Source organism: Schistocerca piceifrons, chromosome 1 (genome assembly GCF_021461385.2).
Source record: "Schistocerca piceifrons isolate TAMUIC-IGC-003096 chromosome 1, iqSchPice1.1, whole genome shotgun sequence".
Lineage (NCBI taxonomy): Eukaryota > Metazoa > Arthropoda > Insecta > Orthoptera > Acrididae > Schistocerca > Schistocerca piceifrons.
In genome coordinates, this window is record NC_060138.1 from 496,144,086 (window position 1) to 496,164,490 (window position 20,405).

At 40.4% G+C, this 20,405-nt stretch overlaps 1 protein-coding gene across 3 annotated transcripts in view; it reads left to right on the forward strand.

Moving 5' to 3' along the window:
- Positions 1-20,405, forward strand: part of LOC124795984 (neurofibromin) — a 489,110-nt gene that overhangs the window by 130,563 nt on the left and 338,142 nt on the right. For 2 of the 3 annotated variants that reach the window (XM_047260068.1, XM_047260083.1), the window contains exons 14-19: positions 4,830-5,016; positions 8,556-8,597; positions 11,182-11,255; positions 15,175-15,327; positions 15,597-15,778; positions 19,899-20,070. In XM_047260068.1, the coding sequence (XP_047116024.1) occupies positions 4,830-5,016; positions 8,556-8,597; positions 11,182-11,255; positions 15,175-15,327; positions 15,597-15,778; positions 19,899-20,070 (810 nt within the window). The remainder of the gene's footprint in view (positions 1-4,829; positions 5,017-8,555; positions 8,598-11,181; positions 11,256-15,174; positions 15,328-15,596; positions 15,779-19,898; positions 20,071-20,405) is intronic. The other variant, XM_047260076.1, reaches the window with a different exon arrangement.

Genomic DNA, 20,405 nt, shown 5'->3' on the forward strand with positions numbered 1-20,405 from the left:
AAAAAAGTCTGGGCGTGGCTGCCCAGACAATCCCCCACCCCCCAAATTCTTTAGTCTGCATCATTACTGATAGCTTTCTTCCAAAGTTGGCATCTGTGAGTAGCAATAATTGTTGTAGAAATAATTTATTATACACGAATATGTGCCTTGTATGGCCTATTTTAGCTTTCTAGATAAAATGTGTAGAACAAATAACTAAGGAAATGATCTACAATATTAGCAAAAATATAGATTGCTATTACTGGTAAAGGCGACATGCTGACTAGCGGACAGACACAACAAAAATACTGTACACATTTAGCTTTTGGCCAAAGCCTTCTTGACATCATACACGCATGACTGCCATCTCCAGCAACTCAGGCTGGAATGCAGCTGTCAAGTCAAACAAAAGTAGCAATCTGGAGTGAGGCAGGGAAGGGGGAGGGATAGAAGTGTACAGGTTGTATTATGTGTATTGGGCAGGAGGGTGGGGAGGGGGGGGGGGGGGGCGAGCGAGCAGAGCACTACCTGCCACAGAACGTGCAGGGACTACTAGATGGATGCATGACAAGACTGCCAGGTGCAGAGTAAGGAGAGGAGCAGGAAAGGGGAAAGACAAGTGGGTGCATTGGCAGACGGAGCACACAATGAGGATGAGGGGCATGAATAGGAAGGAGATGAAATGACAGATGGGGCGGAAACTGTTGGGTGGAGGGTGTTGGGACACTAGGTTACCGTAGGTTGAGGTGGGATAATTTCAGGAGTGAAGAATTTATTGTAAGGATAACTCCTGTATGTGCAGTTCAGAAAAGCTGTTAGTGGAGGGGAGGATCCAGATGTTCCTGGCTTGTGAAGCAGCCATTGAAACCGACATGCAGCTGCACGTTGTGTCACACTGTAGCCCACTGCGCTCTTGGCTTGTTGGTGGTCATTTATCTTGGTGGACTGCTGGCTGGCATTCATACCAATATAAAAAGCTGGGCAGTGATTGCAGTAGAGTTGGTATGTGACATGGCTGCTGTCACAGGTGGCCCAGCTTCTGATCGGGTAGGTTAAGCCTGTGGTAGGATGGGAATAGAAAGTGCTGGATTGTCGGTTTGGACAGGTCTTCTGCAGGGATATGATCTCTCTGACAAGGATTGGGGATTAGGAGTGGCATATGGATGGACTTGGATGTTGTGGATTTTCAGTGGATGATGGAACACCATTTTAGGAGGATTGGGAAGAATTTTGGGTAGGATACCCTCATTTCAAGGCATGATAATATGTAATTGAAGCCTGACAAAGGATGTGGTTCAGTTGTACCAGTCCAGGGTAGCTGGTTCTTGGGGGTTGTGGAAAGATTGGGGGATGTGTGGGGAAATGGCTACTCACCCCCCCACACACACCTCCAAACCTTCCATCACGCCCAAGAACCAGCAACAAAGGAGTGCCTCCTTTGTCACCCAGAACAATTCAACCACATCCTTCATCAGGGCTTTGATTACCTATCATCATGCCTTGAAATGAGCAATATCCTATTGAAGATCCTCCCCAAACCTCCTGAAGTGGTGTTCCATCACCCCCCCCCCCCCCCCCCCCCCCAATGCCCACAACATCCTAGTCCATCCCAACACCACTCTCAATCCAAACCCCATGTCACATGGTCATATCCCTGTGGAAGACCCATGTGTGAGACATGCCCAATCCATTCATCCAGCACTTCCTGTTCCAAACCTCTCACAGGCTTCTCCTACCCCATCAGAAGCTGGGACACTTGTGAAACCAGCCATGTCATATACCAGTTCTACTGCAGTCACTACAGAGTTTTTTATGTTGGTAGGACTGCCAACCAGCTGTCCACCAGGATAAATGGCCACCGCCAAACTCAGCCAAGAGCATAGTGGACCACCCTGGGACACAGCATGCATCTGAGCATAATAAGCTTGATTTCATAGGCTGCTTCACAACATGGGCCAGCTGGATCCTCCCTTCCACCACCAGCTGTTCTGAACTGTGGAGATGGGAGTTATTCTTACAACACATTCTCCATTCCCAAAATTATTCTGGCCTCAGTATATGGTAACATATTGTTCCCACGCTCTCCACACAACAGTTTCCATCCCCTCTGTCATATCATCTCCTTCCTATTCGTGTCCCCTCACCCTCATTGTGTGTGCCCTCTGCCAATGCACCCACCTGTCTTTCCATGTCCCTGCAACTCTTCTTTTCAACCCCTCACCTCCTTGCCCCACAGTGCCCTGAAGTTGTGCGAGGTATTCTGGTCACACCTTCATATATTCCCTACATGCACCACCTACATGCTCCACCAGTCGGTGCTGTCCTTTCCCCTCACCCTTACCTTGCTATCCCTCCCCCTTCCCCACCCCACTCCAAATTTCTTCTTTCGTTCAACGAGACAGTTGCTTTCCAGTTCAGCTGCCGGAGACGGCGGTCATGTGTGCTTGCTTGTGTGAATACATGTGTATTTTCTATTCTGAAGAAAGCTTTGGCTGAAAGCTAAATGTGTGACAGTATTTCCATTGTGCCTGTCTGCAACTCAAAGTGTCATCTTTGTGGTAAGTAGCAATCTGTCTTTTTCCTAATATTGTAGATTATTTACTTATTTATTTATTGTACTCAATTGGAGCATATTATCTATACAGCTAAAATAAATCATACAGTGCATGTATCTGTGTATATAAATTATTTCTACAATAATTATTACAATTTGCTACTTATTAATACTACACAGGTGGCCATAAAAATTGCAAAACCATAAAGCCAGCACGCAATAAAAGTCGTATTGGAATCCAGTGGTTGGGCATGCAAGTGACAAGCATTTCAGTGCAGCTGCACAGAGTAGGTAGGAGTAATGCCATCTACATTCTGTGCATGAGGAAAAGTTACACAAGAAGTTTCTCATTCAGAAATCTGGTTATTTGTGAGAACATCATTTTGTGGATCATGTAAGAAGGAGAAATGGAATTCGACACTAGTAAACTGCAGTGTATCATTCCACGAAACTGAACTGTAACAGATGTCATGTTGGTGAAGGATTACCATCTTAAGGTGGTAATGGACTGTAAAATTTACCAAAGCCTTGAGAAGTGATCATTGTGTGCCAAAATGCAGCTGTGCCAGTTGAAGTTATTTTTGCATTTACTGATCTCTACTGCTTGTTTGATGAGAGAGTCCCAGTGAGTTGTAGTGTGTAACAAGAGTTTTATTTCATCATAATTTAAGGTGACTCACAAGGCTGTGTTCAGCAACAGATGATTTTTCTAAAACATGAATTTTAATGTGTCATTGATATTTGAAATCTATACGGACTGATGCAATTGTTTTTGTGCTGGCAAGGGATTTTGTGACTTCCAGGAACTCTGAGGGCAGTATTGTCATTAACTGCATGCAGCATCTGTTTTAATTTCCTGGGTGTGCGAAAAACATCATTTGCCCCTTATCTGCCCAGAATGTTCTCAATTTAGATGCACAGAAAGGGAAAAGTGCAAAAGGAGGATCATATGATAGTTGTTGCATGCCATGTTTTTCTTTTTTTTTCCTCTCTCTCTCTCTCTCTCTCTCTCTCTCTCTCTCTCTCTCTCTCTCTCCCCCCCCCCCCCCCCTTTGGACAGTGCTAATTTAATATGGTGGTGCCCATTGACGTTATTTTGAAAGATGTAAATTTGACAGGATTTCAATAACTGAACTCTGGAAATTTGTACAGGAATGTAGAATCTGCTATCTTTATCTTGCTCTAACAGCAGGCTGTATACAAATTGGATGAACTGTATGAGGATGATAAACAAGGAATCTGCTGACTTCATGACTTCATTAAAAAGTCATGGAGTTTAACAGAATTGTGCCCTGTATAAAGAAATTTCATCTCCATCAACGCACAAGTCGCCGAAGTGGCGTCAAATCGAAAGACCCGAGGAATGGCCTACCTGACAAAAGGCCCTAGTCACACGACGACCTCTAGATTGGCATTTGTAGATGACTTAGTGATAGTAAGTAGCCTTTGATGAATAAAACTTACAACACAACATCACTGTCCAGTTGGAAGAGCAGAATAGAGGAATGAGATGGTGAATGTTGGAAGGATTTCAGACCATGGCTATTAACAAAGGGAAAGAAATATACAGTTTTACAGTGGCTGGGGAATCGTTATAATAGATAATTGAATTGAAGTACTTTGACTCTGTCATGAAACTGAATGGAAAAGTGGATTAAGAGATTATGGAAAAGCTTTCATTGTTCCTGTGCTCTCTATGAAGAAAGGTCTAGAATAACAAGAGTATTTTCCGAATCTGTGACACCTTTAGTTGTGGCAGAACCTTGTGTTGTGTTATTACATTCACTGGCCTCAGTATCAAGGGATTAGAGTTAGTACTGAGGAATAATTAAAGTCAGTATCAGTCTGTAATCTGATTAGCTATTTGTGGTGAAATATGATTAATTTATTGTTGCTGCTTTGTGAGTACGTAATGCTGTGTTTGGGTGCATGATGTTGGGAGTTAAAGATAAAATCTCCTGCTAGATCTAAGAATCTGATACGCAGTATGGACCTGTAGTCTTTCATGGGAGTTGAAGAAGCTGAAAGGATTACAGTGTTTTCAGTAGTGTCGTTCCACCCCCCCCCCCTCTCTCTCTCCCTCTCCCTCTCCCTCCCCCCCCCCCTCCCTCTCCCTCTATCATTTTTTTCTTTTTTAATGAGGCTTCTACCACAGTTAATGTAATAAAGTAATAGCAGGCTGCAGAGGTAATTTTCTGTCTGCAGTTAAAGTGTGTTATCCAATGACTTACTGTTTGTATGATGAAGTTGGTAAGCTGACACATTTCATCATTGGCAATATTCTCTTTCCATTTAGGTTGTATTTTTCATGTACCTATGGAGCATTGACATAGAAGCAGTTTTGGTTGCGATGTCTTGCTTCAGCTTGCTTTGTGAAGAGGCGGATATACGATGTGGTTCAGATGAAGTTACAGCGACATCATTACTACCCAACTACCATCTTTATCAAGAACTCTCACAGGCTGCCACAGTGCTCACCACAGGTTTGTGTCAACAATGTACTACAAAATACTTGGTGAATTGCAGTGTGCATAATAAACTATAAAAAATGAATCTTTTTTGGAAATACAGGGTGTACATAAAGTCTGGGAACACTTTCAGTTATCTATTGCATAAGAACCAAACATTGTACAGAAATCATACATTTGTCATTTTGAAGAGAAACTTTGAAAGTTTTTTTTCATGTATGCTGCCACAGCATAGTTTGGTAATTTGCCGATAGTCTGCACTAGTTGCAAACTTGTCGAGTTCAGATGCAAGAGCACTTTGCTGAGAGCACTGTCACTGGATATTCCTACTTGGACATGTTGCAGCAATGGCTGATGCCTCAAATGCAATCGTACTCTCCTTTCATATTTCAGCAGGATGGGGCTCCACCCCATTTTCATAGTGTGGTTCATGGGTACCTGAACACGGAGCTGCTGCATCGATGGATCGACCATGCTACAGAAGAGGACAGCTGTTTCATGAAACGGCCACCCGGATTACCGGATCTCACTCTGCGTGACATTTTTATGTGGGGACACATTAAATATCTGGTATTGGTACCGCTTCTACCTCATGATTTAGCAGAGCTCTGGGAGAGAATATGGGAAGTGACTGCAACAGTTGACGATGACATGCTGGGACGTGTATGGCAAGAATTCGATTACTGTATTGACGTCTGCCAGGTCACTCATGTTTACATATCGAATGTTTGTAAAAAAAACTTTCATAGTTTATTTTCAAAATGCAATATGTATGACATCGGTACAATGTTTAGTTCTTTTGCAATTGTGTTGAAGTACTATAGAGAGAGTGGTAAAAAAATTTCTGACATGTGATTACTTGTGTTACAAACTGGCCGAAACACTTTCATGTCTTATTACCGCTCTCACATTTAGCTCATCGGTTCTGTTCTGATTCCTACATTTTAGTACATTAAAAAGTTTTCAATGCATGATAATGAGAATGCACATGTGGTGTGTTATTTACTCAGATGCCAAAAAAATGCTATTTTGTTACATTGTAGGATGAAATCACTATTTTTAATATATTGCAATATGGCAGAAATTTTGAATTCATCAGAATACATATCTGAAATAATAGTCAGAATCAGTCTATGGCCATATCTTATGTATTTATTTGTATTATGTTGACAGCTGATCTTCCCTAATTATGACAGCTTTCATTTTCACTGGCTGTTCTTCAGTCAGGCTCCAAAATGTAAAGAATTCATTTCTTTGAGGAGAACTGAAATGAAAACCAGTATGGTCTCATGTGAATTTCAAAATATCTCATACATTCTTATTCCATTCAGGATTCTTACTGCCATCAATACATTTCCAATGCAGACTGTGCAGTGTGGATCAGTAGTCATGCATACACACATAATACTCACTTTGGTCCCATTAGTTGATAACACAAATGCCATTCTAACTGTGTAATGTAGTGTTGTATAATAAACTTTTGGGTTAATTGGGAACCTGCAAGTTTCATAGTAGGCACTACATGATCTTGCAAATGCTGTTGGCTATGCAGTCTCTAAATTGGAAATCTTCCACTGAAATGATGGATGTTGTATTTCAATACTCCACTATACAACTTTCATTGTTCTCTACGTTGCATGAGGAAATGCCTAATATTTGCTGGTGTGCAGCATATAAGGAACTGTCTAGCCTTGGATGTCAAGTTTCTGTAGTTCATTTGGACAGGCCTGATACGTAAAGCAGAACCTGATATACTGTATTTTATGGACTTTAAGATGCACTTCTTCCTTCAAAAAATTGCCTCCAAAAATCAGGCGTGTCTTATGCTCAAATTTATGTAAAAATGTCGAGTGTTTTGATTTAAAATTCCCTCCAGTCTTAAAAATGGCCACATATTCGCTTCCACGGGAAACATAGCTCTGTCTGGCAACATTGGATTCAACTGGCAGCAGCAGTGCACCGATGCAACAAACATCAGTTGAAGGGTTTCACAAGCTTGCTAACACTGTCTCCCTCCTGCCCCGCCATCAAAAACCCAGACCGCTGTCTAGCCTACAGTGTGTCATTGCAGTCTATGGTGCTAGTGAACCTGAATTTGAAGGGATTTGTGTTATCAGTAACAGTACAATATTTTTGTTAGAGTTTCATAATGGGAAAAAAATAAAAGATATTCATATGGTGCTGGCTATAAATTGAAAGTAATAGCATATGCCGAAGAACTTCGAAACAGAGCAGCTAAGTAGCATTTCAGCCCTCCATTAACAGAAGAAACCACTCGTGATAGGTGTGCTAGTGAAGAAGAGCTGAAAAAAAAAATGAGGAAGACTGAACGTGTAAATAGAGCATTGAATGCAAAATGGTCAAAACTAGAAGATGACGTATTGAAAAGGATTCAAGGACACCATCCAATTGGCATTGGAATTAATACAAAAATGCTTCAAATACGCAAAGCTAACGCTACAGGTGAACTTAACAGACTTTAAGGGTGCGGTCGGTTGGTGCTACAGGTTTATAAAGTGTCGTGGATTTCGTATGTGAAGCAAAACCAAAATATCTCAGAAAATATCAGAGAATGAAAAAAAAATATTATTTTTTCCATCACTTTATTATTGAATGTAGAAAGAAAACCAGCATGGAACTAAGCCAAATAGCGAATACGGATGATGGCACCTACTCATCAGATCATCTTAGAAAGTCAACACCTCTATGAAACAATCCATTTTGCTCTTGTGACAGATTTTTTGCTTCACTTAACCAAATCTATTCCACTGATGTTTATAAAGGAATATTTTCTGGAAAAAAATTATAGTTGACTACAGCATTTCTTGAAAGAGAAACCAAAGTTATGGATATTTTTGGGTTTGATAGAGGATGAAAAAGTTACACACTAAATGAGAATATGTCAAACATTCACCCACTCATCTAGGATGAAAATCGTATGAGGACTGATGTATTAAATATGGTATTGCCATTAGCAGTGTGAAGAGAAACTGTAAAAGTGGATGGAATATATAAGAAAATATAGAGTGTAAAAACAATGAATTGCATTACAAAATATTATGCAGTTTTTTACATCCCCTATCTGAGCAGACCATATGGCTCTTGTATTGAACCCTGAAGAATTTGTGTCCTTCTGCCAAAGACTGTCAGTTGTGTGAGTCATGGATTTGCAAAGAGATCTAAATCACACTCATAAATAATTTTAATTATTATAGTTATCCACTTTCTTTCACTGAAGAATCAGCTTTACTGTATCCTGGTAAGTTGTTTCAGTTTATCAGAATATTCTTATTTACAATTGTGGTTTTTCTTGTGAGTATTACACATCTCACAGAAGCGACATATCCTGTCCAGAGACTGTTGAAAATAGAGCAAAATATCTTCTTAAAAATTATATTTGAGTCCATGTTTTAAAGCCTTAAATCATTGTCTTAACTTGATTTTAAACTTCTTCAGTAATTACTTTACATGACAGATCCAGTGACTAAAGTTTGTTTGTAATAATTTAAGATTCAAATAATTTCATATATTTTTCAATACTTCTTGCCTCACAGCCAGCGGGGAATCAAGAATTTACTATCGAGAGCATAATCAGGGTAAGATTGTTGTTTATAATGCATCAATCATTTCTCTCTGATTTCAAAGCCATTTATATTGTTAGCTTGGAGATAATGTATCATAAAATGATACTTGTTGGGGAACTTACCATAAAACTGTGATTAAATCAGCCACAAATTTTATTTTGCCTGTACAGTAACTCTTTTCAGTCTTTCAGTCAGTTTTCATATTCAAGCACTTTGTTGCTGATGTTTTAATCTTTTATATATTTTTATCATTATGTTTTGTTCCTTCTCGGTATTTCATTTTTCCCTTTACCTTTACTCTCCTCCCGTGTCTGTTTGGGTAAGATACTATTATTATGAGATGTGCTGCATGCACTGTGGAGTATTGGTTAGCATAGCTGGCTGGTGTGATGCAGGGTGCCATTTCAGATTCTAGCTTCAATGAATATTTGTTAATGTAGTATTTCTCATTTGTGGAAGGTTCTCAAAATTTTTTATGTTTGTAATGTTTGCATATTGTGGAATATTCAGTATTTGTATAAACAGCAGCACTCTACATCCAGAGGCAGTTCTGTTCTAGCTGTACGTTGGTATCTGCAGTAAAAGTGCTTTCAGTGCTAAGTATAGTGCTTCATTAACAACCCTGTCTTTGGATCTAGATTTTATTGTGGCCATGATGTGATAGTATAGAACACTATCTTTTACTGATTTTCTTGTTGTCATTTATCATATTAATTTTCTTCATTGTCCTTGAACTCCAGATTGGAATATCAACAATGTAGGAAAAGACAGATTGCTACTTACTGTAAAAAAATGATAAGTTAAGTTGCCGACAGGCACAATTAAAAGACACTTACACCTAAGCTTTGAGCCACAACCTTTGTCAGAAAAAGAAGGAGAAACACACACCATTCATTCACACAAGCAAGCATACCACATGCACATGTGACCGCCAGCTCTGGCAGCTTGGACCAGAGTGCAGCTATCACGTGGAATGGAAGCAGCAATCTGGAGGGGGTGGGGAAGAGGAAGGGAAAGCAGCGTATGGGTGGAAGAGAGAGGAGCACTCTCTGGCGGACTCTGCCAGGACAAGACTGTCTACAGGCGCACGTCAAGAGGTTGTGGGGCAGGGAGGTGGTGAAAACGGAAAGAAAAAGAAGAGGAGTCGGGGAAGAGTGGGCAGATGAAATGGTAGAGGGTGGCAAACAGAGAAGATGGGAGACGAGAATTGGGAGGTGATAGGACGGCCTATGTGTGTCTTTTAATTGTGTCTGTCTGCAGCTGAACATGTCATATTTACAGTAAGTAGCAATCTATCTTCTCCTACTTTGTTGTTTTATTATCGTTGCATCAAATGAGAGTAATCATTGAAATATGTACTTGCATATTTTGTGAGAAGCCATGTATGAAAGTTAATTAAGAAATAAAATACTGAAAAGTGAAATATAAACAGTGAATAGATTAAAGATAATTACCCTGTTGTTCACAAAGTCAAAATGTACACAAAGAAAATTGAAAACACTGCTGTGCTCTGCTGGGAAAGTGTAACTGCTTATTTGTATATGCAGGAGGAGGAGGAGATTAGTGTTTAATGTTCCGTCGACAGTGAGATCATTAGAGACGGAGCACAAGCTCAAATGAGAGAAAGATAGAGAAGGTAATTGGCCATGTCCTTTCAAAGGAACCATCCCAGCATTTGCCTGAAGCAATGTAGGGAAATCACGGAAAACATAATCAGGATGGCTAGATGCAGGTTTGAATCGTTGTCCTCCCAAATGGGAGTCCAGTGTGCTAACCACTGTACTGGTGTGCTCAGTTTGTTTGTGTGTGTATTTTGTATTAGTTAACTCTGAAGAAAGACATTGTCTGAAAGCTCACTATTTTTTCAGTCTTCTTGATATAACTGTCAACTGCGTCAGCTAGGTGAGTGGTTACCTTTACTCTCCTATTATTTGTTAAGAAAAGGTATAAGATACTGAATAATTGTATAGTGTCAGAAAGTTTGACATTTTAGAAAGAAACCAAGGAGTAATGTGTTCATCATTTAAAAAACTGTGGTTGCTTTTGAGTATCTCTCGTGTTTGACATTTGACCTGTTGATCTTCATCACGTAATTGTTGATGCTCTAGAATGTAAAACTCTTATAAGTTCTTATCACCCCTTCGCAGCAGTAAATTAGTAGTACTGCCAGAATGTGAAACACTGCTGTTTGTTATCTGCTCCCACTCCCCATTCCACTCATACACACAACTGCGCAGAAGTGTCTGTGTGTGTTAACTCTCTGACAAGAGGTTTTATCCAAAAGCGCAGTTGGCTCTCGTCCTTTTTGATGTTCCAGTATGTGGTAGGTAGTGATCTGTGCAAATGTAGATATTTATATTGTACATTGAATTTTCTGTCACCATATTTAAATTTGAATGAATATTGTTTTTGTGTTTTTTTCCTTGTCAGCTTTATCCAAACAGTTCACTGCACTGGTCATTTTTACTTATAACTACAGTTTTCCTTCCTTCACTGATATTTATGGAAAATATTTACGAATTTGATATGTATATGTAGTATTGATGTGACTCTGGAAAGTAATTTTCTATTTTTGAAATGAAACCTGATCTTACAGGACGTGCAGCCCTGCAGAAGCGTATTATGGCTTTGTTGAGGAAAATTGAACATTGCATCAATGGTGTGCAACCAGTAAGTGTCTTTGCATGAGTTAACATTATTTTTGGTAAATAATGCATTGGTTCAGTTGTAATCTGGTAGAATGTAAATAATTTAGAAATAAAAATAACAACTCATAAATAATAGTGCTGATTGAACGAGATAATACACTGTACCAGGACTGCAGTTCTGCAGCTTAACTGAGTTGAGGGCTGTGCTAGATGGAATGGATGAGGGAGCAATGATGTGGGTGTGGGAGGGGAGGTTGAGGAAGGGTGGCTGACAGCTGAGAGAGAGGCAGCAGGTGCATGGTACAGGAATATGATATGGGCACTGGCACTGGTGAGTCCATACAGTGCGTGAAAATGACAGTGATTTGGAGAAGTGGCTGAGGAATGAGCGGACAGAACAGAGGAAGGGGAGACTGCGGGGAACAGATTGTGGGTGCAGGATGAATGAAGTTAGGATCATGGGACAGGATAGGGTGGGTGTGAGGCAAGGGATTAACAGCAACTGAGGTCTAGAAGAACAAGGGAATGAAGGATGTGTTACGAGGTCAACTCCAATATACGTAAACAGAGAAGCTGGTGCTAAGGGGAAGGATCCATGTGGTATGGGTTATGAAGCAAGCATTGAAACCGAGCATATTGTACACAGCAGCATGTTCTGCCATTGGTTTGTAAATTCGGTTCTTGGCCACAGTTTGGCAGTGACCGTTCATTTGGATTGTCATGCCCACGTAAAATGGCGCAGAAATTGCATCAGAACTGATATATGACATAACTGCTGGCTCACATGGGAGATAGGAGAAGGCTGCGATGGGTCTGGGATAGGATGTATTGGGTGGGTGTATCACACAGTTCTTGCACGTGGGTTCTCCACTGGGATATGACCTATATGGCAAGAGGCTGGTAGTGAGTGTGGCCTAAGGATGGGTCAGTATGTTGCTCTGATCGGAATGGTAGTGCTGTAGCCACCAGAAAGATCGCGGGAGGCACACATTGGCACGGTGCGTCACGGACGGTAGTTGCTGCAAGTAGAGTCCCGTCCACCAGAGGGCACGCGAGAATTCGGACGCAACCTCTGCCGGCAGAACAACAACAACTCCGGCAGCATGGGCCGGGCCCAGTTAGTTGACATCGGGCAGGTCTAGCAGAGAGTTCCCGGTCTACACTAGGTGAAGTGCGATGGAAACGTGAATCGTGTTATTACACAATTGGCGACGAGTAGGGTCGTTCTTTCGCGTGTTGCGTCGTTGTTCCGGTTTCGCAGCTTCTCCACGGCATGGAGGATTTGGTGCGGGTTTTGGTTGCGCAGCAGACGGAGCTCATGGCCACCATGAAACAAGTGCTTCCGGCGTTGCTCTCCACACCGTCTGCTCCGGCGCAGTTCCCTCCTCCCTTTCCCCCGTATGATGAGACGGTGGAGGATTGGGACGCATATGAACATCGCCTTCGGCAGCATTTCCAGGCGTTTCATGTTGGCGATGCGGAGGTATGTCATGCTCTCTTCTTGTCTTGGATATCTCCCTCGCTGTATCACGTTTTGCGGCAGCTAGCGCCATTGCAGGAACCCTCGTCCTTGTCTTTTGATGCATTGTGTTCCTTGCTGTCTTCATATTATTGCCGCCGCACGTATGTTGTGGTGGCTAGGGTTGAGTTCTATCAATGCAAGAAACAGCCCCATCAGTCTTACCGGGTGTGGGCAGCTACCCTGCACGGTCTTAGTCGCAAGTGTCATTTTGTCACGGAGCAGTCGTGAGAGTCGTATGCCCACGTTATGGTACGCGACGTCATTGTTCGTTCGGCCCCTGATAGGGAGGTCCGGCAACGGGCCCTGCAGTTAGAAGACCCTTCCCTCGAGGAAGTCCTGGCCATTGCTCAATCGTATGAAGTCTCTCACGCAGCAGGTCAACAGCTGGAAGCGTGGTGCGACGTCGCGGAGGTTCAGGGCGGCGCGGCCGCGTCCACTGTGTCCGGGGTCGATGACGTGCGAGCGGTACAGTCTGGCCGTTACAGCCGCTCCCGCACGGCGTGTAAACAAAATTCCGGCCGCCGGCCCCTGTTGCCATCCTGTGCGTCGTGCTATATACATCATGATCGGTCAGAGTGCCCCCAGCGTTGGGCCGTTTGTCGCCAATGTAATAAAAAAGGTCACATTGCTAAAGTTTGCCGCTCAGCCTCAAAAGAATCGAAGGAAGCAGGTACAGCAGACATGGACGTTGACATTCAGGAAGTTTCATCGTACCAGGCTCCCAACGCATTGGCACGCAAACTCTTTATCGAGGTGTCGGTTCGGTCGCGCCGGTTACAACTGCAAGTCGATATGGGCGCGGCAGTTTCGTTTTTGAATGCACAAACTTATTCCGACCTTGGATCGCCCCCGTTGGCGCCAGTTTACCGGCGTCTACGCGGTTATGGTAAACAGTTCATTCCCCTACTGGGTCAATTCACTACCATCCGTGACGCGCCGTGCCAATGTGCGCCTCCCGCGATCTTTCTGGTGGCTACAGCAGGTAGTGTACAGTACCACTTAGAGAGGGAGGAGGGGGGGGGGGGAATCAGATGTTCCTCATTTCTGGACATAATGATAAATATTTGAAACCCTGACAAACCCTGACAAAGACATGGTTCAGTTGTTGCAATCTGGGATGATATTGGGTGACAAGTGGGCTTGCTTCTTTGTAGCTGGTTCCTAAATTTGGTGGGAGGATTAGGGGTATTGGAGAATATGGTCCAGGAAGTCTGTCAGTGAACTATATTTTGGAGATAATGCTTGTCTGGAAAGGCCTTAGGCCTTCACCATACTGGGAATGAGAATTATCCTTACTGCTGATACACAGAGCACAGTTGGCCAGGATGTCTGGAAGTGATTTTTTTGCTGTGGAAATCATGACAGCTATCAAAACGTAGATGCTACTGATATTTAGCAGGCTTGATATGGACAGAAGTGTGGTTGAAGTTATCAGAGGTGCAGGTCTGCCCGGAAAGGTGGCATGTTCCACTGAGGACCACCAGATCAAGGGGAGATAAGATGTTGAGGCTGTGGGGGATTGAGGATAGTGTGTCCTGGCCCTGAGTCCAGATCATGAAGATTCGTTATTGAACCTGAAACAGACAAAGGGTTGTCATGCCCACATAAAATGGTATGCAGAAATTGCAGCAGAACTGATATATGACGTAACTGCTGTCACACATGGGAGATAGGGGAAGGCTGTGATGGGTCTGGGATAGGATGTAGTGGGTGGGTTTATCACACAGTTCTTGCAGATGGGTTTTCCACTGGGATATGACCTTTATGGCAAGAGGCTGGTAGTGAGTGTGGTCCAAGTATGGTTTGAAGACTAGGAGATTTTCTCTAGGCAGTTGATAATCAGATTGGCATAAGAGGGTGCCATGTGGATGCCCATGCCCGTGCTGCAAATTTTTTTGTATATCTTTGCCTCAAAGAAGAGATAGTTATGTGAAAGGATGTAATTAGTGAGTTGTATAAGGAATATGGTAGTGGGTTTTTTGGATTCAGAAGGATGTTGGATAGGAAGTGTTAGATAGCAGCAAGATTCTGGGCATAGTTGTGGGCAGGGAGGTGGCATCAACAGTGATGAGTAGGGATCCAGGTGGTTATGGAAGTTGGAAGGATGAGAGTTGGTGAAGTAAGTGGTTTGTATCTTTAGCACAGGAGACTAGGCTCCTGATCCCTGTCTCCATTCTTCACTCAACCACTCCATCAAACACAGTCCGTGCATGCATGTGCCTCTGTGTGCTCTAGCTTGAAAAAAAGATTCAGTTGAAAGCAGGGAAAGTTTTGTTTATGTGCTCGTCATCGACGACTCAACACCTCTACAATTCAGTGAGTTGCTACTTTTACTCATAAACTGTTAATACTGTAACATCAATAACATTTTGTTTCCTTAGTTCAGTAATTGTTAACTAGTATGTATTTTATTTCTAAGGCATGGGAGGAGACATTTCGTAACTGGGAGGCTTCAACAAAGTTATTAACGTCATATCCTAAATCCAAAATGGAAGATGGTCAGGTTGAACCATTTCATCGTTCTGTAGGAAAAAGAAGAGCTTCACATCAAAATTCAGAACATGAACTTGAGGTAATTTTATTTAATCATATCGTAAAAAGTGCTAAACATCAATAGATTTAGTTGATAAATGCATTATTGCATTTTGACACTGTTTCATACAAAACATGTAATCACTATACCAAGTCTTACACTTTAATTCAAAGTGTGACATTACCCTGTAAACTATTTGAAAATGTTCTGTTAAATAAATTAAATTTCTTTCTTTTAACTTTGTGTTGTTTTGTTACATGATCAATAATGCATTAATGTTTGATTTGGTATTGTCATGGAACGTGCAGGACCAAATAAATGAATGGGCCAACATGACAGGGTTTCTGTGTGCCTTGGGTGGTGTTTGCCTGCAGAGAAAGTCTCCCTCACGGCCCTCTCTGGGCATTGGTCTTTTGGCAACAAACATGGAGCCACGGAAATGCAATTTAACTAATACAAATCAGGATGTGCAATATTGCCCTGTAACACAGTAAGTCATTTCACTATCCAAATTAATAAAAATGAGAATGTGTTTTGAAATGACATTGAAATTTCTGTGGACTGTACATAAATTGAGTCTTCAAAATGTACAACATTAGATCAAAGTAAAAATGAGTTATCATCTCACAGTGAAACATAATGAATGTGAAATAGCTCCTGCTGCAGTTTAAAGTTGAGTATTTTCAATCATCTGGCTACACTTGCAATCTACTGCGACAATCTGTTACATGAAATAGCTTTCATTTTCTCTCTTCACACCTCTCCTCTCCTTTGTTTATAATTTTTAGTCTTATTGTTCTTTAAAGTAAAATGCTTATCAGTAGTTTGATTCAGAAGTGCTTAGAACAAAATGGATAGCATTTTGATATCCTATAGTTGTGGATGTTTTCTGTCATTGTACTTTTCTTGCTGGTTTTGGTGAAACCTCAAACATGTATTCAGAGATTCCCTATTCTAAAACATTAGTCAAAGATTTCTTAGGATGACATTTAATTATCTGATCCTTGAAGGACTCTATAAATGGAGGAAATTGTAGAAACATGAATTCGAGCTGTTCAGTTAAGATTGAATAAAAAAAGAAAGAAAAAACAACTTTAAATTTAATTTTACAGAATTATTTATTTGTATATTATTTTAGTTAAAGCTTTTCAGCACAATCTTTGTTCAATGAATACTGTTCCTTAATCATTACTTTATAATGTCTTCCATTAGAAATCATATAATATTTTAATTTCTTGATTGGCACATTACCTTTCTTTCATTTTGTAACTCAGCAATGGCTTCATATGAGCGATGATGCAACAGCAGTTTCCAAATGTGTACTTAACAGATGAGCTTCTGGTACAACATATCTATTTCTCAACAAAAATAATTTTTGGAAATATAATTTAATTGGATAGATAAAAGAATCTGCTCATGAAGTGCTGGCAGGAGAACACACATATAACAGCTACTATCGTTTACAAGCAAAAGACTGGTTGTTGGGGACTTGACCAGACAAGCAGTCTGTCCAGTGCAGTCCCCAGAAATCAGTCTTCCTTTTTATCCCGTCCAGTAAGTCTCCCCTGACTTGGGATTCTGGGTGACTTATCTGAACTCTACCCCTTTTCCTAAACCTCACTAGTCCTTTACCTTCACCCCTTGTCCTTCCCCTTCAACCCTTCTGCCAGAAGAAGGAGCCACTGGCTCTTGAAAGCTTGCAAACTGTAATACCTCTTACAAGTGTGTTCTCCTGCTGCCACTTGGTGAATAGATTTTCATCTGTCCAGTTACGTAACATGTTGTATTTGTTATTTCCAACTACTGTTTGGTTGGGTACTTTTTATTTTCTAGCAGTAGACTCGTAGTGCCTAAACACATCAATTTCTTCATTGTATTCTTCCATTTTTACTCTACTAGTATTCCATAAAGTCATATTGTATGTGGTTTAACATTCTGACTAATTGATTCATTTTCATTTCCACCTTATGCCTCACTGTCTTTGTCACTTCTTAAGATCACTATATGTGCATTGGCCTCCCTTTACAGACAAATTAGGTGACTGGTTGTAGGCACTGGAAGGGGGCAGATATAATAATTGGTGCCACTCTTAATTCAATATTGGAAGCAGAAGGTAAAAATTCTAAAAGACAACTTCTCCGAAAAATTTAAAGGCAAAGCTGTTGGAGAAAACTTGAGAGTGATAACCAGTGTAGTGTACAGACACATCCAGCAAATAGCTAAGACCAACATTATGTAATGCTACTAAAGCATTTTGTGTGGCTACTCTAAAAACCACTACCATATTTGCATACATGTATCTGGAATACACTGCAAATTAGTGAATAACCTGAGAGTTGTGGTCTGAGTCAAGTAGGAGATTTCACAGACAGTGTACATATTTGCAGTCATGTTGTTGTCATTCTAGTATGGCATTCTTAAACTTTTGTTGTGATTAAAATAAGCAAGATGATACCCACCTTAAACAACTTTACACACTTTTACATTTCTCCCACAGATCACTTTCTAAAGCCCAATGATAATGGCACAGAAATGACATAGACAAATTTCAGATGGAACTGGAGGCCTCTAGTTTGCACTTACATGCTTGCAGCAGATGTGTCATCGCTATATGTCTGAAACCCTGTGACTATTTGAAAATCTGGTCATGCGTCTGTGATTAGGCAGGTCTGTTTAGCATTACTGTTGCTACTCCACATGAAGAACAGCTTAGAAAAAGTGACTTCCATTGAAGGCCACACTATTTGGCAAATTTGACGGTCACTCTCATTGGGTTATCCTGTAAATCACTACAGAGGGGTAAAAACACTGGAAAGAAGCAAATGCTGATCTTTTGATCATGAGATGTTAGAACTCTCCTGGACTGGAGGGAAAAAATAACTGCTCTCACTTGTAGACTTTTTAGACTGGACACTGTTATTCCAGTTTTAAGTGAATTCAGAATCACTGGTGAAGAGAGAGCTACTGAACCTTGTTTGAGTTAAATTGTTTTGCAGAAAGGAAGTCATAGAATTACTGGCCTAGTTCTCATAGTCTTCCCTCAATAGCAGCAATGTGCTAGACTGGGACACAAAAAACAATAATAACAATAATTACATTCATTTTTTTCATTTCTGTTCAGTTGCTACACAAAACAAATGTTCACATTTTGTTAGTCAATATATAAATCTTGACTAACAAGTACAGATACTGAAATAATTTCAAGATATGAAGCAGGGCATATTAGGAAACATTCATTGTTGAGAAAATTGTAATGAGTCAGATAACACTAGCAACACTGCCATTCATAGGTAAACTTCTAGCATGTCCTTTTTTCACATTGTTTATTTCACTAACTGACACCAGGCCCATCAGTTGGCAAGACTCAGTGGAATCAGGAGCATCTCTGAAGATGTCCTGTGCAACTCTGCACAGAAGTCAGAAACTAAAAATTTTCATGGATGGAAGATTCGCCAGCAGCTAAGACAGACAGTTGTGAAAATCATCATTGTATTATATAACGTGTCTTAGAGTATAAAGATGATGTTCTTATTTGGTAAAGAGTAACTGAGAACTTGCTTCCAGTATCTGAAAATGTTGACATCTAGATCTGGAACCAAGATATTCAGAGAATCCTTAGATTAGCACCAATGCATGTGGCAGAAAAGGAGCAAAGAATTGTGACAGCAATTATGCAAACACTCTTTTCTCAGTGTCTGGGACACAGGAAACTTCAGGTCTCCTGTGTAGTGTTGATTAAAATTTTTTGCATCAATTCTGCACACAAATGAACAATATTTTACTTCTAATATCTACAGATATATACACCACATTTTGCTGATGAGGTTTGCTCTCAGTGTCCTGATTATTAATCCTCTGATAATAGAAACTCTTGTTCAACAACTCTAGCCATAGTTTTTGTCAAAGATTTTTATACAGACAAAACCAGACTTCAGCAAAATATTGTTTCAGGTGAAATGAAACTGTATGTTTAAATGATTGAAACATGTGCATACCTATTTTATCTACAGTCATATTGTCACAGGCAGAAATAAAATGCATATTATACTTCATCTTGCTATGTAGAGGATGCTTCTTGCACGTTACTTATGCTTTTCTTTATGTACTGAATGCAGAAAGCAAAAAATTGATGCATGGCAAGTAGCATTTTTGAAAAAATACATTTGCTGCGTGTCTTTGCACGGTTTTTTGCTTTAAATTTTTTCAATTCATGAGTAGTATAGCCAATTGCAGACTTGGTCAACACTGATTGATGTTTCTGGGCAGAAAAATAAACAAATCCATCAAGCACCTTTCTCATGGGATTAACTAATGAGACAGCAGATACAGACTTACAGTTTTATTCACTTATGTCTTTAGTTTCTGTATCACTAAATACAAAGTTCTTTAGTCATGGAATGAATCAGTAGAAAACAACATATTTTGCAGCATCAATTCTGGAAACCAATATCTGTATGATTTCCTATTAGCTATTTGAATTACAGTTTAATACAGAAATGAAAAACTCATATAATCAAAAATATACTGTGTTATTGTTTTTCCACAGTACTCACATTCTGTCCAATGATTCAATTTTTTAAGAGTGGTAACATTGACAAAAATTTTTGCAGGTTTGTTGGACAACTTTTGAGGCTTCTTGTTTGCAACAATGAAAAGTTTGGTGCCCAGATTCAGAAGCATGTGAAGGAATTAGTTGGACATGAAATGTCTCCAGCATTGTACCCAATTCTGTTTGAACAGATAAAAGCAATTGTGGAGAAATTCTTTGACCAGCAAGGTCAGGTCAGTGAAACTCATTTTTACTTTTAATGACTTATGGAACAGAAGAAAAGATTGTATTTACCAACAGCTGAAAAATTACTTCCGGTTCAAGACTTAGAAATACACAAGTTAATAAAACTCAATAGGGTCTCTAGCTTTCCAAACTTTCAAATATTCTCTCATCAGGAGAAAGGAGAAATAGAATGAAAATTAGAGTTTCATAACAGATGGGGAAGGATTGGGCACAGGAATAAAGAAATGATGCGAAGCATGTGTAACAGAGAAGGTAGCATGTAGGATAAAAGAATGGTGTGCTGTATACTTGGAAAGGAAGAAAAAGCAACTCAAAATCTTGA